Source organism: Balaenoptera ricei, chromosome 7 (genome assembly GCF_028023285.1).
Source record: "Balaenoptera ricei isolate mBalRic1 chromosome 7, mBalRic1.hap2, whole genome shotgun sequence".
In the NCBI taxonomy this organism is placed as follows: Eukaryota; Metazoa; Chordata; class Mammalia; order Artiodactyla; family Balaenopteridae; genus Balaenoptera; species Balaenoptera ricei.
Genome location: NC_082645.1, coordinates 92,428,127 through 92,456,062, shown reverse-complemented (window position 1 = coordinate 92,456,062; position 27,936 = coordinate 92,428,127). Strand labels below are relative to the sequence as shown.

The 27,936-nt window shown below is 37.1% G+C and overlaps 1 protein-coding gene across 1 annotated transcript; it reads right to left on the bottom strand.

The window, feature by feature from the left end:
* Positions 1–230: 230 nt before the first annotated feature.
* On the bottom strand, positions 231–27,936 carry CPO (carboxypeptidase O). The gene is given in 9 exon segments (XM_059927537.1): positions 231–493; positions 1,323–1,407; positions 7,080–7,261; positions 8,438–8,528; positions 9,671–9,781; positions 12,857–12,927; positions 12,930–12,960; positions 15,090–15,189; positions 27,869–27,936. Coding segments are annotated over 9 exon segments (1,002 nt in total).

Here is a 27,936-nt window from a genome sequence, read left to right as displayed (position 1 = left end):
GTGGTTTGGTTTGTGGCATTATTGTACCAATCACTAACTAATATTAAAGTCTACTAAAGTAATAACAATTAATTACGAGCAGAACAAGCATTAAAATGCAAAGATGATTCATCTTTTTTGAAATAAAAAGTATTTCTAGTTTAAATTATTTGGTTCCTCCATAGCCTCAAACACCTCTCATGCAGCCATATCCATGTCACTGGGGCTGAGCAGGCCTAGGTAGGATGCACCTACAGAAGAAAGATGAAGGACTTCAGCAAGCTCAGCACCACAGCAGTAGATGTCACCTTTCCAGCACTGTTTGAATACCAGTATTTCTCATACACATCATCCAGGACTGAAAGCACAGCCTCCATGGTTTCCTCACAGGTGGCCTGAATCTGAGTTTCTGGCAGGACAAACCCATATGTACCATTGTCCCTCAGCTCAAATGCATATGAGGAAGGGATCCCAATGTCCCAAGCCCAGTCTCATGAAGACTCTGAAGTGGCATCTACAAAATGAAAACATGGAGGAAGAGTTAGAAGTTGTTCTGTGAAAGGACAGATTTCTACAGCCATTTCAGGGACTAAAGTTCAACCCAGCAAAATAAATCAACTCTTTCATATTAGGATCTATGAATAGCTGCCTTCTCTCTCTCCTTGATATTTTCAGCTTCTGTCTCCACTCACCATCCCCACTATACCTGGCATTATGCCTGGCACATCCATCCCCACAATGCCTGGCATCATGCCTGGCACATAGCAGAGGTTTGGTTAAAGTTTCTCAGCTGAATCAAAGACAAGACAATCTGATATTGGAAGGTAAGATTCAACTGACATGTAAAGGAACAGAAACAAAATGACCAATAGGAAAAATATTAGGAAAATATCATCTCGGTTGTCCTTCAGTGGGTGGAGGAGGTGGTGCTTGGGGAAGGGGAAAGCAATGCACTCTCCTTTCAACTAAATCCTCTTTTAAACTCCAGGCCCCACCTGTTTTGCCTGATGGTCCTCTGGGAACTGAATCAACTGACCAAGGGTCACTGGAAAATATCTTTCCTGTTAACTCCTGTGCCTTCTCCCTGCCAGTTCTTTTTAAGTGAAGCCAGAGGGAGTACTGGTCTGAGCCAGTGTATTAATTTTTACTTTTAGCTCACCCCTTATCCCTAGAGAGCACAATTCTGGATTTGTACAGACTCCCTTTTATCCCTGGTCATTTTGATTTGTACAACTTCCTGTTGATCCGAGGAACTCTTCTATCCTGTCCACTCCAGTCTCCAAAGTCCACTGAATTCTTTTGTGCTTTAGATACTATTGAAGAGGTGAAAAAAAGATACTTACATAAAATATCTGCACTAGATCCAACTCTATAATTGGTTCCATGCTTTGCTTTCAATGCATTTGCTGCCTTCTGTCCAACTTGGATCTGTAGGTGGGAAATGCAGAGACAGATATCTGGTGTTAAAAATAAATCCAACAATTCAGAGCATTTGCTATTTTGTCCAAATCCATCCTCAGAGTTCCAGACCATCTTTCTAACTTCCCATTGAACATCTATACCTGGGTAGTCTTCTGATACTTCAGACTCAACATACTCAAGTCCAATTTTATCATCTCCCCCACTAATAAGGCTGTTTTGATTTTCATAGTTCTGGCCTATCATGTGCCCCCAACATGTAAATTCCTACAATTATCTTTGACTCTTCTCTCAAACAGTTACCAAGTTGCATTTCTAATGCCATCACCCTATTTCAGTCTTATTAACTCTGAAATGGACTGCTTTCATCTTCTAATAAGTTTTCCCTCCTCTTGACAATCCTTAATCCCAATTGATCTCCCTGACTTCCAGGTGAACATTTGTAGAGCAAGACAATGATAATGATCCTGCTGAAAACCTTCAATAACTCTCAGTTACCCACTGCATTTGTATAAACTTCTCAGTCTACTATTTGAGATCCTCTACAATAGGGATCTAACCCACATTTCCAACACCATATTCTCTAGATCCCACCCTAGATTACAGTCAAACTCAAGTTCTCCCACAGTTGCTCAGACATGCCCCATGTTCCTCAGCCTCTCTGCCTTTTCTCAGGGTATTTCCTCTACCTGGGATGCCTTACCTCTTCTCTGTTGAAATTCTATGCAACTTCAAAGAACCTTCTCAAATGCTAAGTTCTCCATAGGCATTTCTTGAGCACCCCAAGTGGATTCTCTCTCCCCACTTTTTTTCTCCCATAACCCTTTGCTCATGCTTCTCTTATTACTTCCCTCTTATTTTTCCTTAAAGGTATTTGATACTTATCTCTCATAGGCTCATAGATTTTCAGAGCAGAAAATGACACACTTCCCTCTATCTACTCCCATGTCACCTTACTGAATTGGAAATCCCTCAGACCTAGATGATTTCTAAGGTCTCAGCCTTGCTCTCTTCAGACCCTTTCCTGAGATCAGAGTCACTAACTGAGGTCCAAGTATATTGGCAATATTTATTGACTGTCTGATAAATCTCCTTGCATACCCTTTTGATAGTCTAAGTATTGCCTACCCCAGATTCCCTAATGCTATATTCTACCCACCCGATGGTGTATCCCACTACTTCCCCTTGGGGTCTATACAAACACCACCAAAATCCCCTTGGCCACTCCCTGCCTGGATCCACCATTGCTTTACCCTTGAGGGCAGCCTGACTACACTTACAGGGGCATCAGCTCCCCTGACTTCTTCCCCTGACCAGTGACAGGTCAAGTTTTAGATTCTGTCTCTCTTTTCCTGGTCCTGTATTGTCTGACTGAATCCTAAGGTGTGACAAGGTGGTGTCTGGGTAGAGTGGGGATAGGCACAGTGAAATTCAAAAGGAAGACTAGGAGAGGTAATAAGTGGTTATGGGGTCCTGTGCAGCAGTAGGATTTTGCACTTTCTGTGTGTGTGCTAAGATTCAACATTAAACATATTTGTAAGCTTTTTGCCTCCTCTCCACTCACTACTAAGAGTTTTACCTTCTCCTTCTCTTCCTGAAAAGAGATTTTGTCTTCCCTAGTTGCTGGGCTTGTGTTGTCCAGAACTGAGATGATGGGCAGAAAGGGCTAAAGAACTACAAGGAATAAAGCTGGTTTTAATCATTTACACTGGGAAGATGTACAAGAGCTGTTTGTAGAAAGAAGGGGGAATTATAAGAAGGAAAGGAGAGTCAGAAAGGGGATTCCTAGAGAGAGAAATTCCAGTAAGGAAATAAGAATGAAGAGTGGAGGGAAAGGATTCAGGGTAGCTGCTGTGTGTGAGTGAAATTAAGAGCATGAAGCCTAGAGAAAGAGTTGCTAAGAAATAGCAAGTACATCCTTTTTGAAGTTCTTTGAGAGTCTCTGGTAGAGATATGAATTGCTTTTAATTATTTTTAATTCCCATGTGTTTCTGTGTTTCTTTGAATGAAACTCCATGCTAACTGGTCTTAACTGTAATTTGGGTTACATGGAGCAGCTTCAGGCTACATTTTCTATTCAAATGGTTTCTTGCATTCTTTTTTCTTTCCTGCAGCTCACCCCAGATCATGATTCTTCTTCCCACTGCCAACCTTCACTTATTTTATCTTATATTGCTCCCCTTTCTTCAAATGTTGGCTGTGGGGACGGAAAGAGTCTGCCAGTTTCCTCTTCTTTATTGACAAAAGAACTTTTGATTTTTTTTTTTTTAATGATTCCACCAGCAATTACCATGGGCAAGTAGATAGGAGTAAGAAATATAACATATATGATAAGCACACAGTTGTGATCATTAGCTTATGGGTTTGGTCCTTTCTGAGAAGATGAAATGCAGATTTCCCTAGACTCTGCCTTCTGTCTCAAAGGGTCAAACTCCTGATTATTCTTCTGTCTCCTTTTGACACTATACTGCAAGGCCATAGAGAGCCAATTGCTCTGCTGTCCTTCTTCTCAGCCTAAAGGTTCTTTCTAGTCAAAATAATAAAAACCCTTTGCTAGTAGTGTATAATTTACATTGCTAAAGACCTCATGCCTGCTTAATAACTTCTTCACTGGGCCCAGAGAATTTCCTGTAGACATATATTCACAGGCAAGCACTCAGAAAGATTGATTAAGGCCCTGGCATGTTGTGGGAGGATGGAGCTTGGAATAGGATACAAGGGTTGATATGGAAAGGGTTCCAATGGAAGAATATCAGCATTTGAAACATTAGATTTCTTATAGCTATTCTAATTTCCAGAGCAGTTTAGAATGAGGGTATATATAGTTCTGTTTCCCCTACTTAGTGATTGCCAAGTTGTCTATCATACAGTATAATATTTATGAAGATTTCTACAAATTTTTGGTTTTGTAAATACATAGAGATTAATTACTAGTCTCTGGTGGTTGTAAATATACCAGAAATGGAAAACTCCTTGAACAGTTGGTGTGATTCTATCTTTGTGTACTCTATCAAAGCTTATCACTAAGAACCTAAAAACACTGCTAACTAGCTTTTATGAGTTTGATACATGGTGGCAACATTTTCAGTCTTTTTATGGAAAAGTCTTAGTGATGAATGTTATGCTAACTCTTCAACACCTAAGGCTGTAAGAGATACAGAATTGAAGCAATCTTTCTCAATTCAATTTTCCAGTCTCTACATAGAGTATTGAGGATGGCCAATAATGCCCATCTTAGAATTCCACTTTCTGGTAGCGGCAATGTCAGTGCCCTCTCTGTGGCCAGAGGGCTCTAATGAGACAGCCAATCAGCAGCCCAAGACCCGGTGACATTTGAATACAAACCTTGCAAAAACGGAGATGTAGTAACTGTTTTCCTGAACCAAAAAAGGAAATGAAATTCTCTAGAAAAATACTGGAGTATATGAGCCTCTTTTTTCTGCTGGTAGAAGGCCTGTCCCATCAAATATCTATAATGGCCTGACTTAGGTGGTTCATTTGTATTTGTCACAGAATCCTTTAAGCAGAAAGTAAACATTTATGGCAAATATCACAGGAATTGGGAAGTAAGGAGGGTTCTGGGCTTCTTGACTAAAATCTCTGCTTCTGTACATTTCTTTACTGAAGAAATAGAACTTCTGGGCACAGAAATGAGGAGGATATAGGACACAGTGGACTGGGCATCTAAGTCGATGACAGCTTCCAGAAGTTGCAAACCCTTCTTGAGCGCAGAGAGGCAGTGTTCTGTGGTCAGATGAATGTGGCCTCTGGAGTCCAAAGACACGAGTTCCAAGCCCAGACTCCAACATTTACTGTCTACAGGGACTTTAGAAATATAATTAACTCAAGGTCTTAATTTCTACATCTCCAAAATGAGCTTATTATATTGTCATGAGGATCAGATGAAGTAATGGCCATAAAATCTCTTTGTAATTTTTAAAGTTATAGGTAAATGTTATCTCCACCTCTTGCAAAATGATCACGTAGTACAAATGTTCGAAAACAATTGCAGGAAAGATATTGGGGTACTGACAGATATTTTTGACTGCTGGGGGGAAGGGCTGCCTTCAGCAAAGATCTATAGTGGTTTTTCTTTTAGTGCCCAGACCTGTGTTTTATGGGTGATGTTCCAGTGGGAGACAAGAGGAATGACAGAGCCAATGGGCCACCAGCCTTCTGTGATCTTAAGAACAGAGCAAGATTAGCCCCTATCCAGCCCAGCATTTATTGATAATGAGGAGCTTGTTTTAAAAACATTTTTTAAAGATATGCAGAAAATAACAAGTGTTGGTGAGAATGTGGAGAAACTGGAACTCTTGTCCACTATTGGAAAGAATAGAAAATGGTGTACTTGCTGTAGAAAGTAGTACTATGGTTCCTCAAAAAGTTGAAAATAGAATTACCATATGATTCAGCAATTCCACTTCTGAGTATGTACCCCAAAGAATTGAAAGTGGGATCTCAAGGTGGTATCTGTACACCTATGTTCATAGCTGTATTATTTGCAATAGGCAAAAGGTGGAAACAATTCAAATGACCATTGATGGATGAATGCATAAAGAAAATGTGGTATATACATAACAATGGAATATTATTCAGCCTTAAAAAAAAAAAAAGGAAATTCTGACACATGGTACAACAGGTGTGAAGCTTGAAGACTTCATGCTAAGTGAAATAAGCCCGTCACAAAAAGATAGATACTGTATGATTCCACTTATATGAGGTAACTAGAACAGTCAGACTCATAGAGACAGAAAGTAGAATGGTGGTTGCCAGGGACAAGGGGGAATGTGGATTTTTTGTTTAATGGGAGAGACATTTCAATGATGCATGATGAAAGTTTTGGAGATTGGTTGCACAATAATGTGAATATACCTAACACTACTGTACTGTCCACTTAAAAATGGTTAAGACAGTACATTCTATGTTATGTATATTTTACCACAATTAAAAACTGAAAAAATAACTTTTAAGAAAAGATAACAAATAACTACAACAATTCTAAATTGACTCTTTCTTTGACTTAGGTCTATTGTTCTCAGGTTCACAAAAAGGCAAAGAGCCCAGTCCTTTTCAATAATTCTGCCCACCAGGGCTCGGGTAAACACAGCTTCAGAGAAGGACCCCGATAAGACAAAGCAGACTTTCCCAGCCCCGGCTTGAATTTCACTGGCGCTTCCCCTTACAAATATTCCTAGGCAAATACTAGAGGCAGAGTTTAGAAGAAAATAAAGCATTGTGTTTAGCAGAGAAGAGAGCAGATATTATTTAGCCGTGTTATTTTAGATATGCCATATTCCACTAACAGCTGGGAAGTTCTTTAAAGCACGGTTCAAAAGCTATAATTGCTGAACGGAGCTTCAAGAGAATTTACAGAAATGAAAGCGCATTCCTGCAGATTATTAACATAATCATCTCATTTATATTATACACGAATACCTAAGATGTCTCCCAACTTGACACTTTTTGAAATAGGTAGTTAATTAATGCAGGTAAAGCAGCATTTAACCTGAAGCCTTCCCAGCAGGCGTCTGGCAAGGTGTGAAAAGCAGGAGAAAGGAAATAAGGAAAAGCAAAGGGAACAAAAGCGGGGCTGGATCCAAAACCTTAGAAATGGAAATCAGGAAAAGGAAGGCAGGGTCGTGCTGAAGCTTCTCAAGGCTCTGGCACAATGGTCTTACCAGTTGTTCATGGTTACTTGATTTATTTTTGGTGTAGCCATAAGGCACGAGGATGAGCTGCCCGTAAGAGTGCATGGTCAGGAAGCAGGCAGTGTTCTCCTTCTCGCTCTCGAAAAAGCTGGAAACAACTTTAGTCTCTGGTTCAGACATGGGTCCTTGGCAGTTGTGAGATGCACCGATACCTGAAATATACAGGAAACCCCAAGGAAGGCATCATGATCTCCGTTTAGCACTGACCAGGGTCAAGGAGTCAGCCTTGCTCAGGGCATCTGTGCGTGGAATTAAGGCTTGCCTTTGTTTGTCTAATTTTGTCCTGCTAAAATAAGTGATTCAAGGAGGAACTCAGAAAGGCAGGAGGACTGACATGCAGATTTAGAAACAGACCCCTGCTTATGTGGCCCGGGAAGGAAGATGCAAGGTGGAATGGCATTTTCAGTAATCTTTCACTTAAACATTAGGTGGGCCCTGAAACAAATGCTTGGGAACCGGTTCTTGGGTTCCAGGGTCAGACTCTGTTCTAGTCTTGTTGCCCTAAGTATATCTCTTGCTGTCTTACTGGCTTGAGTCCCATTAGAGCTATTTTGCAAGGACAAAAAAAAAAAAAAAAAGCTATTTTGTAGTCTGTCCTTCTCACCAGTAATAATAAGGACCATCAACAGAGCACCTTTTACATGCAGGGCACTGTGCTAAGCCCCTCCTGTGCGGCATCTCATTGAATCTCCACAACAACCTACTGATAAGACGGTATTACTCTGAGCCACGTTTTAAAAATAGGAGAAAACTAAAGCCTAGAGATGAAGCAATTTTTGCAAGACCACAAAGCCACCAAGTCTGAATGTTAACCTTTCCCATCTGGTTTTTAACCAGACTGCTCTTAACCATCTCTACCTCTATTTGCTTCCAATCCAGTGGACTTGTTGAGATTCAGAAACATGATACTGCCTTAAGGAGAAGAAAATGTTTGCCTTGTTTACTTCTGCCCTCCTGCTGTAAAATAATTTGCAAGGATACTTCTCTGATTTTTCTTTATAACAATTCGTATATTTTAAAACAAAGTGATGGATTTCAAAAATATTCACACTGGTCTAGGTCTTCTTTGCCCTTGTTTTCAGCCAGTCTCACTTGAAAAGAGTCCTGCATTATAGTGTTGCGGTTCTTACTGTATAGATAGTATCACCTCTTTAGAGGGAGTGACACTGACCAGGAAATCCAGAAAGCTGTACAAAATTAGATGTTTATTTCAAAAGGTATATATATAAATAGTACTAATTCTAGTAATTCACCTCTCTTCTGGCTTCTCTGCTCCATTTTTTTTTTTGTCATTATTCATCAATTCATCTGCGAAGCATGTACTTAACTACACCAGGATGCATCGAAATTTCTATTGAGCTCTGTCCCAAAACACATGCCATTATTATGGGATGAATGGGATTTCCTCCAAAGCCAATCCTGTAACAGAGGAACATAGGGAAGTTGCCATTCTAAGGTTTCATAAATCACAGTATTAATGAGGATGGGTGGTCCTCGAACATGAAAAATAGTTCCTTAGGATTGTCTGGAAGAATTGCCTCAACATTACGAAGATTGTGCATATAATTTTTAGTCCCCAGATGGGCTAGCAACCCCCAATAACAGAAACATCTGTACAACCCAAAGTGTACATACGTGTAAACCATCAAATTGGAGGGGTAGTTTGGCTTTTCCCTCATGAGCAGATTAACAGTGCCTGGTGGATGCGATCTGCTTAATCAGGAAAAGCTTCAGAGAGTCATTATTTTAGGCCCAAGTGATAAAGGACGAAAGGGAAATAGCTTGGCAGATGGGAAAAGGCTGTTCCAGGTGCATCAGAGATGGTCTCTGCACATTTCTGGAAGCAGAAGACTGATGAGTAGAGATAGGGATAAAGACCTGTTTCGCCAGACAAGCTGGGAGGGAAGGGCTTGATTCACATACCGGGCCAGAAAGGCTGTTACAGAGAAAGGGGTCCCACGAAGGGCTGGGGGAGCCGGGGGGAGGGGGAGGAATTCATAGTCTCTGGAAACAGAGGCTCTTAATTATGGAGTGGTATGATTTAGAAACATTTTTAAAGAGGAAGTTGTCACTAAATAAAAATCTTTATGAGATGTTTCCCATCCTCAACCCCCTCCGTATGCATGACCACCATGAAAAATGAAGGTTGGGTTAGTATTTATAGATCATTTGTGTGCTTCATGCTTCTAGAACTGATATAAGGATACAGGGTAGTATAGGAATTTTATACCAGCATAATCCTAATCATGTGGCAGGCAATCCACAAATTTTAAGGAGATGGTGTTGGAGAAACATTGAATCTGGCTGAAAAACTGGGAATATGTCAAAAACAACCAAACAGACAACACGCTCTGGACTGCAAAAAAGGCCTTCAGCCTCTTCAATCCTAAACTTGACTTAGGTTGTTGACTTAAAAATGTTGATTTTTATCCCAAATGAGGTTTCTTCCTTTACACGACTACAAAACATTTTTATAGCTGCAGTGACTGAGGTCAGAAAAATGAACCCGAGTCAAGATCTAGTTCATGAACCCGTCCCAGGACCAAACTCGATGTACTCACAGTTGTCCAAGTATAGATGTAACCATCTATGTTAAGAACCGGAAGCACATAGAAGTCCAGGTTTTTAAGGAGACTTCTCACCCTTGAGTTGTATTTATAGTTCTGTAGAATCTGGATATTTAATAGAGAAACATTTGGAATGATCCTGGGAAGAGGTCTTTTGTCTCTTCATTTTCTAACAATTTCAACTTAATCATAAGTGGTGACTGAACATCCAACCTTTGCCATCCAATCCTGCCTCAATTGTCCCGTTCGTCATGGTGGTCTTTCTGAAGCTTCACCATGCATCAGAATCACCTGGAGGACTTTTTTTTTTTTTTTTTTTTTTTTTAATTTATTTTTGGCTGCATTGGGTCTTCGTTGCTGCGCTGGGGTTTTCTCTAGTTGTGGCGAGCGGGGGCTACTCTTCCCTGTAGTGAGTGGGCTTCTCATTGCGGTGGCTTTTCTTGCTGGAGGACTTTTTAAATTACAGCCTGCCCACCTTCCATCTCCACTCCCAGCCCCAATTCAGTAGGTATGAGGTGGTGATGTGGAAATCCAGAATTTGCATTTCTTCCAAGTTCTCAGTTATGTTGATGCTATGGGTCTAGGAACCACACTTTGAGAACTATAATTTGTAGGTTGAATTATGTTTGGGTTTCTGAAAAGACTGACACAAAAAGTATCTTATATTAATTTTAAAGTTTTCTTATTCCCTCAAAGGAGGGATATAGGTAATATGCAAGAATTCACGGTGCTAGGTAGTTTCCATGTGTTAATCTCTTAATCCACACAATAGTGTGGTCTTCATGACTGCGTTGAAGTAGTCATTTCATACATCTTTTGCAGGTAAAAAACTAGGGGTCCTAGTGATAGAAATTTTGCACAAGACTATTAGAAAGAGACAGCAATAATCTAAGAGATTAATAAGAGACAGCGTAATCTCCTGCAATACTTATTACATTCATTATATTCCTCTTTCCTTAGAGACTCCTGCAGTCCCAGCTGACCCAGTCTTCTTTCTCCTCTCCCCATTTGTTGTTCTTGTATATCAGGTCAGCCTCACTCAAGAAAGGAAGATCCCCTCTTCTTTCAGAGGTGGGGTAGGTAGGAATTAACCTGGCAATTATGGATTCTCTTTGGTCGAGAAGAAGCTGTGAACATGCCCATGTTTGTAACAGTCACATCTTGTTTTGGTTTGTAAATGGCCTGGACTCATGCTATTCATTGAAAGCTCCTGGGAGCTGGGCTGATGAAGGCTCTCCCTCTATATCTATGAGAAACTTACAAATTGAAATAAATACAGGCTGGATTCATCATATTCAAGGAAGTTTTCCCTTTTAGCCTCACCCATTTTTAAAGCTCCTGGCATAATTCCTAATCTACCCTTTACCTTGATTCTCTCTTGTAATTACCCCTTTTATTTATGAGTCTATGTATATGACCATATGTTTATCTTTATTGCCTCCTCATTACGTGTCAATTCTATTCTTTAAAATATGTCCTAGGCAAAGGATGTTTAGAGGTCTTTTTGGCTGACTCAGCTCAGAGTTTGACGGCCTATGGAAAAATCAGGTTGGTAGGTGGCCCACACTTAACATATCAACCAGTTACCCACTCGGCTCTGGGGTAAATTCTATTTCAGAGCCAAGAGATTTTTTTGTAGTTGTAAGTAATTCTTGAATTTGGGGATGTGCTTTGTAAATTAACATGTCTACAGCGAACAAAGTAATGCTAGTTCTTAATGCCAAACTACTTTGGCAGTGGTTCTTGAAGAGCAGTCCTGGACCAGCGATATCAACACCACCTGGGAACTTGTTAGAAATGCACTGTTTTTCTGTAACTTGAGTGTGCATCAGAATGACCTGGAGGAGGGCTTGTTAAAACACAGATTGCTGGGCCCACCCACAGAGTTGCTGATTCAGTAGATCTGTAGTTAGACCCCCAAGAATGTGCATTTCTAACAAGTTCCCAGGAGATGTTGATGCTGTTGGTCGAGGGACCACCCTTTGAAAACCACTGGTTAGGTGCAGTTGCTGTCAACCCTGCCTACATAGTAGGATCACCTAGGGAGCTTTCAAAAGGTGTCTGGGCCCCATCCTGGAGCAATTAGCTCACAATCTCTGTGGATGGGGCCCAGGCATCAGTATTAAGCAGCCAGAATTGAAAAATCACTGGTCTAAAACTGAGAGCCAAGAAGGCCTGGCCCTGTGGAAAAGTGGTTATTCAGTCTCAAACACCTTTCATCGTATCACATGTTAAAAGGGAGAGAGCCTGGAGATTGGGTTATCCCTCTGGCTATGCTACGGTCTGGCTGTGTGACCTCTACAAGTCACTTCACTTCTCTGGGTCTTTGTTTCCTTATAAAATGAAGGAACCAAAAATAAAGGTTGTCCATGATGTTCAAACATTTTTATGGGAAAAAAAATGTGTTAAAAAAGAAAATTTTGTAAAAACTCAAAATACATATGAAAAGTGAACTGGGGATTTCTCCCTTACGCAGCCCCCCACCCCGTCCCCCTTCCACTGTGGGAGCACCGGAGGCACCCAGGCCTTCACAGAGCACAAGCTGGAAACCTCTCAGCCAGAACGTCTAAGGTCCTTTCCAGCCACCCTCCACGATTCTAAGTTCCTCAGTCTTAGCGGGGACGAGGGAGGCCAAGCGTGAAGAAAACTAAGGGATAAGTTCTTACTTCTGGGACTTTATTTTTAAGTCCTACCCCCGTGGTCTCACCCAACCATTCCAAATTCTCTTTACTCCAGAACATGATTCCACCCCCATGATTAAGATGTAAACATTTACAAGTATTTAATTTTTAAAAAATTTTTATTGGAGTATAATTGATTTACAATGTTATGTTAGTTTCAGGTGCACAGCAAAGTGAATCTGTTATATAAATACATATGGATATATGTATTTGGACTCTTTTTTAGATTCTTTTCCCATATAGGTCGTTACAGAGTACTGAGTAGAGTTCCCTGTGCTATACAGTAGGTCCTTATTAGTTATCAATTTTATACATAGTAGTGTGCATGTGTCGATCTCAATCTTCCAATTTATCCCTCCCCACCAAGTTTTGAATCTTAAAATCAAGACTTTGGAAAAGCCAAGTCTCTCTGTCTTGCCTCTTTTAACCTTGTCTATATTTCTGACTAGAGCCGCTGGATAGTAAATAAATATCCTTGAATGGGACTCTAATTCTCAGCCTTCTCACTCACCTTCAAATAATACATGGGCCGGTTCTCATAGGTCATTCCTAGGAAATGCTATGTCACCACTTCTCCCTTATCTCACTCATCCACTGATAGATCTGAAACAGCCAGGGAGGACTGAGGTTATCAATAAGAAGATCCTTTGCTTGCCTCTAAATTAAGATAATTGCTTCTTTCATCAAGATACTGAACTCTGAACTCTTTGCTCTTTATTAGCACACAAACTAGAAGACTAAACTAATGAATTATGACCGCCCCTCCTCCCATATTCTTTAAAGATCTACTCTGCCACCCAGGCTTAGGACACCCTGTTGAACTTTACAAATAAATGATTGAGAATTATCAATTTCAACAATCCAGTATAACGCTTCTGAAACATTGTACAATCACACAGCCTTCAGATGGCCATCAGACTTCCGGACTTTGCAGTGGCACTCAATCATGCCAGAAATTTCAGGTCCACCTTATTTTGTGGGATCTTCTTTAGTCTTTATGAATCCCCAAAATATCTTTTGCTAATGTCCATGGATCCAAAATTAGAGAAGAGCCTGCATATGCCCTTCACAGAACATGACAGCGAAATTTCTCAATCAAGACCAAGTTAATAACTTGGGGTTCTTTAAGGGAGAATGAAATAAGGAATTCACAAACATAAGACATATTAAGACGTCATTGGCATGTGACATGATACCTCCCACACTCAATTTCTGTATCATGGAAATACCTGAATGACAAGAGTTATGGTAAATAATAATAATTAATTTGGCATAACAACTATTCTATTTGAAAATTTCTGTGTCTCAATTGACATTCATCTTAGCATCGAATATCTACAGATAAAATACATTATTATAACAGTAATAATACTTAAGTGGGGGAAGAGACTAACAACTCCTCACATGGGTATTGTGTATTCTTCTGTGATGGGACTGGATCAGATGCAGGTGACTTGAGTCTTGGGAGACATACAAATAGCAGCGTATCACAGCAGCAGCTATCATTCATTTATTGCTTAATCAGTAGAAGTGTAGTTTATTTCATTTACTCTCAAACAAAGCTGCAGGATAGGTACTGCTATTCCTTTTTCATGTATAAGGAAACTGAGGAACAAAGAGGTTAACTGTCTTGGTCAAGGTCACAGAGCAAGTGGCCAAGCCAGGTGTGACTCATCTCTGATACCAGCACATATACTTCTCATGGGTCTTACTGGATCTTGTTAAAAAAAAAAAAATCTAAGAAACTTCAGTACTTTGGGGTGATTGTTACAGAAGAAAACGTAAATTCTTTTTTTTTCTTAAGTATTGAATTTAGTTACAATATTGCTTCTGTTTTATGTGTTTTTTTTGTTTTTTAGCCCTGAGGCATGTGGGATCTTAGCTCCCTGCCCAGGGATCAAACCCAGACCCCCTGCATTGGAAGGAGAAGTCTTAACCACTAGGCTGCCAGGGAAGTCCTGAAAATGTAAATTCTTTCTTGTACTTTTTGAAAAAAATTCTGGAAAATATTAATATATTCCCCAATACTGAGGAAATAAATGGTAAAGCCTGGTTGGAGGGTAACTTGTGCATTTATGTCAAAAATTTTAATGTGCATATCATTTAACCCAGTAATTCTATTTTTAGAAATTTATACTCCAAAAGAAGTTTTACATAACATCACACACATACACACACACTACATATATACATATATACTTTTTACGGTATCCAGTTTTAGAAACCACTAAACTTATCTTAGTAGCAATACAAATATTTCTTTGAAAAAAAAGTTTTCCCCTTTTGAGAGTTGTTGCCTGTGTTCCCTGCATCCTACTGAAAATACCACACTTTTGGCTAAATAGGATTCAATCAGAAGGCTTCACCACCCATGTCCCACAACCATATACGCATTGGCCCTGCCCAGCTTAAACCAGCTAAAGACTTGATTAACAAGAGTAACGTTTAATTTTGATCCACATTTACACTAACAAAACTGGTTGGGGTGTTCTTTTCTTCTTTTTTCTTTTTGTTGTTTTGCCTTTTTATTTCATATCACTAGGATTTGTATCCTTAATGGTGATGGTCAGGGGGTGATGTTTGGGAACCCCTTGACCTCAGTGCACAGGCAAACCTCAACCGCCCATTCTGAGGCTCTCTAGTCTATGGATATTAACAGTGAACTATCCCTCGCCCATCCTAAAGTAGGTTGTGACCACCACCAACTCTCCCACCAACGTGTCCATGCTCACCTCCCCCATGGGGTGGTATCTGTTATAGGAATATGTCTCCAGGATCCTCCATGGACTCACTACCTTATCCACAGCTTCTTGTCTCTGCTGTGCTACAGATCTGCAAAGGGAAGAAATACAGACAAAAAGCGATGAAGAAACCAGGATAACATGAGGGTTGGAAGGTTGATGAAAAAGGTAGTAGAAAGCAATGTGCACAGCATTTTGAGGACAAAAGTCAGTGTTGGAGTCTTGCCTCCGCAGCTTACTAATTGTGAGACCTTGGGTACCATGGAGTCCCTCTGAACTGCAGTTTCATCATCTGCAGGTTGAGGACAGCCATTCCCACTTTGCAGGGAGCCTTGGATAATTCAGCAAGATGTTGTAGATAAACACACTTTTAAATTTGTGTAAGAAAGAATAGCTAAGATTTATTGAACTGAAACTTACTGCGAGATACTGCCTGGGTTAAGCAATTTAAATCTCATTTACTGCTCTCAAAAACTTTAAGATATTCTTATTATCCCCATTTCAGAGATGAAGAAATTGAGTCACAGGGAAAGTATTCTTAGAATTTAAACCCTGACAACCTGACTGAAAAGCCTGAAATATTAACCACAATACTGTAAATAATTGTAAGAATCTTTATTCAACAGTTTATTTTTTTAAAAATAAGCTTTATTTTTTTAGAGAAGTTTTAGGTTCACAGCAAAATTGGATGAAAAACGCTGAGAGTTCCCATATACCTGCTGTCCACCCCCACCCACCCCCATGCACACAACCTCCCCCAATATCAACATCCCACACCAGAGTGGTACATTTTTTATAATAAACGAACCTACATTGACACATCATTATTTCCCAAAGTCCATAGTTTACCTGAGGGTTCACTGTTGGTGTTATACTTTCTATGGATTTGAACAAATATATAGTAACATGTATCTACCATTATAGTATCATACAGAAGTGTTTCACTGCCCTGAAAATCTTCTGTGGTCTGGCAATCACTGATCTTTTCATTAGTTTTGCCTTTTACAGAATGTCATATAGTTGGAATCATACAGTATGCAGCCTTTTCAGATTGGCTTCCTTCACTTAGTAATATGCATTTAACTTTCCTCCATGTCTTAATGACTTGATAGCTCATTTCTTTTTAGCACTGTATAATATTCCATTGTCTGGATTACCACAGTTTATTTATCCATTCACCTACTGAATGACATTTTGGTTGCTTCCAAGTTTTGGCAATTATGAATAAAGCTGCTATAAACACCTGTGTGCAGCGTTTTGTGGACATAAGTTTTCAGTTTATTTGGGTCATACCAAGGAGCATGACTGCTAGATCATATGGCAAGGGTATGTTTAATTTTGTAAGAAACTACCAAACTGTCTTCCAAAGTGACTGTGTCTTTTGCATTTCCTCCAGCAATGTTTCCTATGCTTATTTTCCATTTGCATATCTTCTTTGGTGAGGTGTCTGTTCATGTCCTTTGTCCATTTTTTAAATCAGGTTGCCTCTTTTCTTATTGCTGAGCTTTAAGAGTTCTTTGTATGTTTTGGATAACTGCCCTTTATCAGATGTATCTTTAGCAAATATTTTCTTTCACTTTGAGCTCATCTTCTCCTTCTCTTGACATTGGTTTTTGAAGGAAGGAAGTTTTTAATTTTAATAAAGTATAGGTTATCTGTTATTTACTTCATGGATCATGCCTTTGGTGATGTATTTAAAAAGTCATCACTATTCCCAAGATTATCTAGGTTTTCTCCTAAGTTATTCTCATTTCACATTTAGTTCTAAAATCCATTTTGACTTAATTTTTTGTGAAGTATGTAGGTCTGTGTCTAGATTCACTTTTTTTGTGTGTGGATGTCCAGTTGTTCCAGGACCATTTATTGGGTTTTGTCAAATGTTTTTGTCTGCATTTATTGATATGATCATGTGATTTTTTATTTTTAGCCTATTGATGTAATGGATTATGTTAATTGATTATCAAATGTTAAACTAGCTTTGCATATATATCTGGGATAAATCTCCGTCAGTGGACATGGTGTATACTTTTTTAATACTTTTTTTGATTCAATTTGTTAATATTTTGTTGTGGATTTTTACATCTATGTTCATGAGAGATAGTGGTCTATAATTTTTTATTCCTTGTAATGTCTTTGCCTGGTTTTGGTATTTGGGTAATGCTGGCCTCAAAGAATGAATGAAAAAGTTTTCCTTCTGCTTCTATCTTTTGGAAGAGATTGTAGAGAATCAGTATAACTTTTTCTTTAAATGTTTCATAAAATTCACCAGTGAAACCCTCTGGGCTTGGTGCTTTCTGTTTTGGAGGGTTATTAATTATTGATTCAATTTCTATAATACATATTGGCCTATTTAGATTACTATTTATGGTCTATATTTTGACAAACCGTTTAATAAAGCTATTCAATGCCTCGCCTTTATGCCAGATATTGTGCCAGCACAATCATGCACATTATATGATTTATTCACATTACAACCCTGTGAAATGTTATCGTCCATGTTTTACAAATAAGGAAACTGAAGCCAAGGGAAATTAAGTAACTTGCAAACAGTCACAGAGCTAGTAAGTCATACAACTAGTCCTCTATCTCTAAGCCACACAAATGTTTGATAAATGTTCTAATTCCCTCGCTAAAAGACTTTACCTAAGCAAAAAGTAGGGTTATATTTTCATTATGAAAGCATACCAACTGATCATTCATTTACCCAATAAATATATTTGAAGTGATTTCTGTGTTAATAGCACTAGGATGTGAGCTTTTGGAGAAGCTGAGGTGTAAAGTTTTGGATAGTGACAAGGAAACATGTTAGAGATCTAATTAGCTAATGTTTCAATGACTTTCATCTATTTTCCCACATTTTTCTCTCTGAACATTCTGGTATTATATTTACTCTTTCCCTAAACCTTCATTTTTTAATCTGTAAAATGGGAATAATAACACCTTACCAAAGGATTCTTATGAAGATTAAATAAGTTAATCTATGTTTAAAAATAAGCAAATTTCTGGAACCTAGTTAACCCTTAATAAATGTTAAAACACAGTAGTAGTTCAAAACAAAGCTAAGTAAAAACCCTATTTTGCTGCAATAACATTGAAAATAAAAATTACATGGAGAATAATTTAGCCATCTAACTGGTATTATCTTCAAACAATACCAAACTACAAAATATTTTGATAGAATTAATTAAAACTCAAGTTCCATTCACATCTACATAACTCCCGTAACTGGATTGACTACATTTTAATTTTTTAATCTGTTCAATTAACACCATGTACCATAATCACCCACTCTAATAGAAATCAATTTCTCTACAAAATTCCATGACTTTAATTGTTACTAATATTAATAATAATAATCTGAATTTAGCAGAAGCTTTTTATCTTCAAAACTGTGAATGTTTTATTGTTAAATGAATTTTACTTTGTTTAGCTTGTCCAAGGAAAACTCATGATATAGGATTGTATAGATAGTTAGTTAAAACAATGAAATGAATTTTAGAAGGCGATAACAAGAAAGAAATGTCATTAAAATTGTAATAGTTGAGGAGCAATATGCTTTTCCATGTTATTCAGGGATTCGTTTCTAATGTTTATCATTTATTTGATTTTTTTTAAGTAAGCTAGAGTGCTTCAGAAGAGAAATTTCAATATAAAAATATATACAGGTGTAATATGTTGAGGCTGATTATTTACAAAACATATTATCATTTTATAAGGAAAATACATACATCCCTTGGTGTGTTTAAAATTCAAAAAAATTCAATTTACACATAAATTTTCAGGATTACATTTCGTGTGCTTATCAGATAATCAGCAAACATATACCTATTATAATAACACTAGTTAACCATTATTGGGCACTATATTCTAAGCACCAATCAAAGCATTTGCATTGTTATCTTACTTAATTCATTCAACAACCCAATCGGCACTTGGTACTCTTTGCAAAAGTGATAATAGATAATAGTAGTAGTAATAGAACATAGATTTCTTTCTTACAGAGCTTAAAATCCACTTAAGGAAGTGAGACATAAACACATGAAAAGCAAAATAACTTCACCATCAAATAATAAAACGTGAGGTATGATAAGCTAGAGCCTGATTACCAATTAAACGGTGCACTAAATGTACTGAGGACAGGAGAGGGAGAATTCCAAACTGAAGTATAGCCAGTAATAATAACAACCAACATTTTATAAGCAATTATACATGCCAGAACTGTTCTAAGGTATATATATATATCATATGATACATATATATATATTCCTACATATAATTCTAACAACAATCCTTAAGGTAAAAACTATTATCCCAGGGTGTTGGTTTTTTTTTTTTTTTTTCTGAAGATTTTGTTACAGAGGCTAAATTATACTTTTACTATACTCTAGAAAATAAGCATAAAATATTTATTAGCCTATTTTTATAAATTGTCTATCTCTGATTTGGACTGCATAGAAAGCAAAATAAGTATCAGCATTATAAATTCGTCGGGAAATAGTTTCAGTGCTTTTTCAGAATGGAGAGAGGAGAGGAAATAAAGCCAATGAGAAGAGTCTTTTCAGCCCTTCCTTCTTTCTCGTTCCTCACACTGGCTGTCCTGCCAGGAAATGAGATCATTGGAGATGCTTTCACGCGGCATTGGGACCAGGGATAGTGGCTGCTCAGAGCGACGCGGTTCCTTTCTTCACGTAGTTCAGCAAATGTTCAGGTCTTTCTTTATCACAGTCATCTACTCAGTGCCGTAGGAAAGTGACTACACTAAAAAGCAGTCCTGGCAGCTGGTGGATTCCTGTTTCAATTGGGCTGGTATTCCCAGGCAATTTCACAATATGGAAGGGAATAAATTAAAGGTAACTGGGCACCATCAAGCACCAGCATTTGGCTTTCCCCCAGCTAATGTCTGCAAAATGTGTATGATGCCTCCTAAGTCCAGCACGGAATGACTGGGTCCATATAATATGCAAAAAAAAAAGCGAACCGTATGGGATTTGAGTGAAAACCCTGATATCATTTTAACATGAAATTAAACACAATGCTTAAACCTCAAAACCCCAAATACTTAGTTCAAACAACGTTTAAACTGTAAACCTAGAAAAGGCTGTTCCCTGTTTCTAGGCAATTACTTGGGTGATGCATAATACATGTAGAGAAGGAAGGAAAAAGCTGGCTAATCCCTCAAATTACCACCAGTCTCATCTCACCGACCAAATGAAAAGATTATTGTACTTTGTGTATTCTTTTTGAATAGGAATTCATAAAATGTTTAACAGAGAAAATGATGCTTTGGTGGTACATTATTAATAAATACTGTACATCAGAGATTGCCTGATGAAATTTTGACTGGAATGTAAAAAGAGGCAAAAAGACCTAATGAATATTGAGGCAAATTTTGAATTTTAAATACTTAGGAAACAGTTACATGAATATTTCATGATAATAATGTATTTTCAAAGTTTTTTTTTTCCTTCTTACAAAATTAACATATGCTTATAAGTGGAAATTTTAGGAAGTATGGAGAGGAGAAAAATTAAAAAGAGAAGGAAGGAATAATCCTCCACAATCCCACCTCCCTGAGTTAACCACTGTTGATATTTTGGCATATTTCCTTTCAGTCTGTTATCTGTGCATATTTTTTTCATAAACACAGTGCAGATTATACCTATATATAATTTTGTATTCCCTCCTTTTTTATTATATATTCTACAAGAAACATTTTCTCAAACCAATAAAAACTCTTTATAAACATTATTTTTAATGACTGCATAATGTTTGACAGTAAATATATATTTCATAGCATCATGCACTTAAATATTGTCATCTGTGCTGGATATTAAAGCCACTTCCCTTTTTGGTTTTATCCTATAGTAAATAATTCTGGAGTTAATGACTTTTTGCTCATTTCTGATTATTTCCTTGAGTTACATTCCAGGAATGGGACTAGTAGGTCAGAGAGCATGAACAATTTCAAGGCATTTGATTCATAGTGCTAGATCCCAAATGATCCTACAGATTTACAGATTTACACTTCTATTGGGAGTATGCAATATATATATAACAGGCCACCTCCCTAAATGATCAAGGGAGAGATTACAAAGCTTGTCATCCTTGTTAGATTTTCTGGACTAGTATTACATCACACATAGTAAATAAAGAGTATCAAAAATTGCAGCTAATCTATGTCTTGAGTTGGTAAGAGCCATATAAAAGTGGACATTATTTTACATCAGTAAATAATAATGAAAATAGTCAATAAGGAGCAGGATTAGCAGATTTGAAATGTTTCCCTCAAGTGCAGTCGTGAGCAGCTGTCCCCTGGAAGCCATCTTGCCTGAGTCCCACTGAGCCAAATCACTTCCATAATTTAACCTGGGTTTGGCCATCATTTTTTTTAAACAAAAGTTTTATGCATCTTCTTTGTAGAATATTTGTAAAATGAAGAATAGTTGAGGGAAAGGAAAAAAAAAATCAATCAAAGAGAACAATGTCCATTTTGGTACATACTTTTTCTCTTATTTTTTTAAGTATTTTGATACATTTTGTGTTCTGCATCTTTCTTTCAGCATAAAACATGTCTTTCCCCATGCTATTAAAATTTTCATAATTATTATTCTAATGGATAAATAATATCCCATTGTCCTATGTCACATATTGACATTTGCATAACTTAATATGGGGCATTTAGGTTGTTTCCAAATATTATAATATTTAATATCATGTTTATCTTGTACATAAAGTTATATCCCAGTGCATACAATTCTTTCCATAGTTTGCTTTCTCAGTGTAAATTTCCAGAAGCAGGGATACTAGGCCAAAGGATGTGTAAGTTTTAAGGTTTGTGATATTTTTAAATAAGTTAATTTTTTTTTCAATCAAAGCCCTGTGACCTATGTAAGTCTTTGCCATTGATCTATGAAGAATCTCAAAAGAGAAAATAAATGCAGTATCTATATGAAACCAAGTAAACTAATGGAAAATGTGAGATGGCGATGTCCAAACAAGTTTAAGCATCACATAGATCCTGGACTCCCTTGATATATCTGAAATCAGACTGTCTGTGAAGCTAAGGGACAGGCTGAGGTCACACAGTTAGTCTGGGGCAAAAATTGGAGTGGATTTCTCTGTTCCGTGAGAGCAAGCTTGTTGCAAGATTCGTTTAACCATGAAACAAAAGAGGAAATACTGTTTGTAAACACACATGCTTGATGAGATATACCAAATGTGCAGAATAATAAACTATGTATGAATAAAGGAAAATACACTTTATATGGAAACCACACACACACACACACACACACACACAATGTTTAATATATATTATATATTCAAAGAAGTTATTCATTATGAATAGGGAAAGAACACAAAAAAGAGCAAATGACAGGGGCAACTTATAAACCAGTAAAATGAGTAATAAATAAGACAAAACACTTAACCTTATAAGAAATCAACAAAATGAAAAATAAGTCAACTGTATGTATTTTTCACCTGTCAAATGGGCAAATGCTTAAAAAGTGCTTTCATACACTATCGTTGGAAGTATAAACTGATGCAACTTTTCCAGAGGGCAATTTGGCAATGTGTAGCAAGATTCTTGAATTTTTCTAAGCTTGTAACCCAGTGCTTCCTCTTCTTATAACTTATATTAGGGAAATAATCAAAGATTTTCAATAACAAAAAAAAAATTGTCATGTAGCTGGATCCTCATCATGGTATCATGTGTAAAAATGACAGTAGAAATCAACTCTGCTTTATAGGGAAGCAATAATGGAATATTATTAGTGGTTGCATTATGTTTTCAATAAATTATGAATGTCATGGGAAAATTTTTATAATACAACTTAACTGAAAATTTCTTGTAATAGTACTATATACATAATTAGCTAAGTAGCTATCTATTCAAAAACATTAACAGTAATTATGTCTTAGTGAAATTGTTTGGTAGTTTTAAACATTTTAAACATTTTCTCAATAATTAGAATAGTGTGATTTACCAATTGAGAAACTATGTAAATGAGGGATATAGAATTTTCATTACAATTTTCTTTTTTCAATTACAAAACATGACATATTTATTGGTATTTATCATACATTGTGCTAGGAAATCTTTTTTAGGTATCTACTCATTTATTTAAAGATTATTAGAGTAATGTTTTTTTTTTTTTTTTTTTTTTTTTAAATAATCTGCTTAGATTTTATTTGGGATCATATTGAATCAATTTATGGAGAATTGACAGCTTAACAATACTGAGTCTTCCAATTTGCTAACAGGGTATATCTTTCTTTTTTTTTTTTTTTTCACACACACACACTGTATTTTATTTTTACAAGAGATAAATAGACTGACACCAAGCATTGTACATGGATGACCACAACAAAAGCAACAATGATTGCAATTACCAAACATGAAACACACTCATACTATGTCATAATATTGACATTCAGTCCAGTAATCCTTCACTGTAACAGCTCCTTTACTTTGCAGTGAAAATTGATTTGTATATTCTTTGCCTCTGAGTCCTTGTGGGATTTTTTTTTTTTTTAAATTCAGACAGAAAGTCACACAAATTATACTCATCCTCATCAGTTCACTCAGTCCCATGTAATTAATTTTTTTTTTCATCTTGATCTTTTGTTAGCACTTTTATGAGTTCATCAGTTTTTCATTAGAGTTCTGAAAATGCTTATTCATTCAGTTCAGCAGTACAGTCAGTTACCAGAAACCTGTACTTGTCAGAGTCTTTTCCATGAATTTCTTGAAGATGAAATCCTTTTATAGGAACATATTTGCAAAATCATCAGAGTACACCCAGAACTGTCTGTAAATGACAAAAGACTTAAAAATGACCACGGTTAAAGATTTGATGAAAGTTCATAATAATGCAGTTGACAAGAAAATTAGTTATTTCTGAGATATACATTTTAAAGTAATAACTAGGATTATTACTTATAACATTATACCAGAACATATAAGATTTTTAGAAATTTCATGCAATGTCTGAAACATTTATATTAACATATTTCCATACAAATAACCCAATGAAAGTTTAGTATTAGTTGTTTTGTTTGTTTTTTTATACTGCAGGTTCTTATTAGGCATCAATTTTATACACATCAGTGTATACATGTCAATCCCAATCGCCCAATTCAGCACACCACCATCCCCACCTCACCGCAGTTTCCCCCCCTTGGTGTCCATATGTCCATTCTCTACATCTGTGTCTCAACTTCTGCCCTGGAAACTGGCTCATCTGTACCATTTTTCTAGGTTCCACATACATGCATTAATATACGATATTTGCTTTTGTCTTTCTGACTTACTTCACTCTGTATGACAGTCTCTAGATCCATCCACGTCTCAACAAATGACTCAATTTCGTTCCTTTTTAAGGCTGAGTAATATTCCATTGTATATATGTACCACCACTTCTTTATCCATTCGTCTGTTGATGGGCATTTAGGTTGCTTCCATGACCTGGCTATTGTAAATAGTGCTGCAATGAACATTCGGGTGCATGTGTCTTTTTGTTTTTTTTTTTTTGTTTGTTTTTGTTTTTGTTTTTTTTAGAAATTTCATGTAATGTCTGAAACATTTATATTAACATATTTCCATACATATTTCCATACAAATACAAATATAAGATTTTTAGAAATTTCATGTAATGTCTGAAACATTTATATTAACATGTTTCCATACAAATAACCCAATGAAAGTTTAGTATTAGTTGTTTTGTTTGTTTTTTTATACTGCAGGTTCTTATTAGGCATCAGTTTTATACACATCAGTGTATACATGTCAATCCCAATCGCCCAATTCAGCACACCACCATCCCCACCCCACCGCAGTTTTCCCCCCTTGGTGTCCATATGTCCATTCTCTACATCTGTGTCTCAACATCTGCCCTGCAAACTGGCTCATCTGTACCATTTTTCTAGGTTCCGCATACATGCATTAATATACGATATTTGTTTTTCTCTTTCTGACTTACTTCACTCTGTATGACAGTCTCTAGATCCATCCACGTCTCAACAAATGACTCAATTTCGTTCCTTTTTATGGCTGAGTAATATTCCATTGTATATATGTACCACATCTTCTTTATCCATTCGTCTGTTGATGGGCATTTAGGTTGCTTCCATGACCTGGCTATTGTAAATAGTGCTGCAATGAACATTCGGGTGCATGTGTCTTTTTGAATTACGGTTTTCTCTGGGTATATGCCCAGTAGTGGGATTGCTGGGTCATATGGTAATTCTATTTTTAGTTTTTTAAGGAACCTCCATATTGTTCTCCATAGTGGCTGTATCAATTTACATTCCCACCAACAGTGCAAGAGGGTTCCCTTTTCACCACACCCTCTCCAGCATTTGTTGTTTGTAGATTTTCTGATGATGCCCATTCTAACAGGAGTGAGGTGATACCTCATTGTAGTTTTGATTTGCATTTCTCTAATAATTAGTGATGTTGAGCATCTTTTCATGTGCTTCGTGGCCGTCTGTATGTCTTCTTTGGAGAAATGTCTATTTAGGTCTTCTGCCCATTTTTGGATTGGGGTGTTTGTTTCTTTGATATTGAGCTGAATGAGCTGTTTATATATTTTGGAGATTAATCCTTTGTCCGTTGATTCATTTGCAAATATTTTCTCCCATTCTGAGGGTTGTCTTTTCGTCTTGTTTATGGTTTCCTTTGCTGTGCAAAAGCTTTGAAGTTTCATTAGGTCCCACTTGTTTATTTTTGTTTTTATTTCCATTACTCTAGGAGGTGGATCAAAAAAGATCTTGCTGTGATTTATGTCAAAGAGTGTTCTTCCTATGTTTTCCTCTAAGAGTTTTATAGTGTCCAGTCTTATATTTAGGTCTCTAATCCATTTTGAGTTTATTTTTGTGTATGGTGTTAGGGAGTATTCTAATTTCATTCTTTTACATGTAGCTGTCCAGTTTTCCCAGCACCACTTATTGAAGAGACTGTCTTTTCTCCATTGTATATCTTTGCCTCCTTTGTCATAGATTAGTTGACCATAGGTGCGTGGGTTTATCTCTGGGCTTTCTATCTTGTTCCATTGATCTATGTTTCTGTTTTTGTGCCAGTACCATATTGTCTTGATTACTGTAGCTTTGTAGTATAGTCTGAAGTCAGGGAGTCTGATTCCTCCAGCTCCATTTTTTTGCCTCAAGACTGCTTTGCCTATTCGGGGTCTTTTGTGTCTCCATACAAATTTTAAGATGATTTGTTCTAGCTCCGTAAAAAATGCCATTGGTAATTTGATAGGGATTGCATTGAATCTGTAGATTGCTTTGGGTAGTATACTCATTTTCACAATGTTGATTCTTCCAATCCAAGAACATGGTATATCTCTCCATCTGTTGGTATCATCTTTAATTTCTTTCATCAGTGTCTTATAGTTTTCTGCATACAGGTCTTTTGTCTCCCTAGGTAGGTTTATTCCTAGGTATTTTATTCTTTTTGTTGCAATGGTAAATGGGAGTGTTTCCATAATTTCTCTTTCAGATTTTTCATCATTAGTGTATAGGAATGCAAGAGATTTCTGTGCATTAATTTTGTATCCTGCAACTTTACCATATTCATTAATTAGCTCTAGCAGTTTTCTGGTGGCAGTTTTAGGATTCTCTATGTATAGTATCATGTCATCCGCAAACAGTGACAGTTTTACTTCTTCTTTTCCAATTTGTATTCCTTTTATTTCTTTTTCTTCTCTGATTGCCGTGGCTAGGACTTCCAAAACTATGTTGAATAATAGTGGTGAGAGTGGACATCCTTGTCTCGTTCCTGATCTTAGAGGAAATGCTTTCAGTTTTTCACCATTGAGAATGATGTTTGCTGTGGGTTTGTCATATATGGCCTTTATTATGTTGAGGTAGGTTCCCTCTATGCCCACTTTCTGGAGAGTTTTTATCAGAAATGGGTGTTGAATTTTGTCAAAAGCTTTTTCTGCATCTATTGAGATGATCATATGGTTTTTATTCTTCAATTTGTTAATATGGTGTATCACATTGATTGATTTGCGTATATTGAAGAATCCTTGCATCCCTGGGATAAATCCCACTTGATCGTGGTGTATGATCCTTTTAATGTGTTGTTGGATTCTGTTTGCTAGTATTTTGTTGAGGATTTTTGCATCTATATTCATCAGTGATATTGGTCTGTAATTTTCTTTTTTTGTAGTGTCTTTGTCTGGTTTTGGTATCAGGGTGATGGTGGCCTCATAGAATGAGTTTGGGAGTGTTCCTTCCTCTGCAATTTTTTGGAAGAGTTTGAGAAGGATGGGTGTTAGCTCTTCTCTAAATGTTTGATAGAATTCACTTGTGAAGCCATCTGGTCCTGGACTTTTGTTTGTTGGAAGATTTTTAATCACAGTTTCAATTTCATTACTTGTGATTGGTCTGTTCATATTTTCTATTTCTTCCTGGTTCAGTCTTGGAAGGTTATACCTTTCTAAGAATTTGTCCATTTCTTCCAGGTTGTCCATTTTATTGGCATAAAGTTGCTTGTAGTAGTCTCTTAGGATGCTTTGTATTTCTGCAGTGTCTGTTGTAACTTCTCCTTTTTCATTTCTGATTTTATTGATTTGAGTCCTCTCCCTCTTTTTCTAGAGTAATGTTCAATGATAAAACTTCAGTGACTATTATTCTTATCTCGTGGTGGTGTGTATGGGTAGGAAGAGGGGAGAATCGAGCTGCATTGATCTTGAAAAGAAGCTTTCCACTTAGACAATCTAAATCATACCAGTCAGCCCCTCCTTCAGCTTCACACTCACCTATCATATCCCAGCTCCCCAGGAACCAGCATCCCCAGGAGGTACAAGTTTCCAAGCAGAGGCTTCAT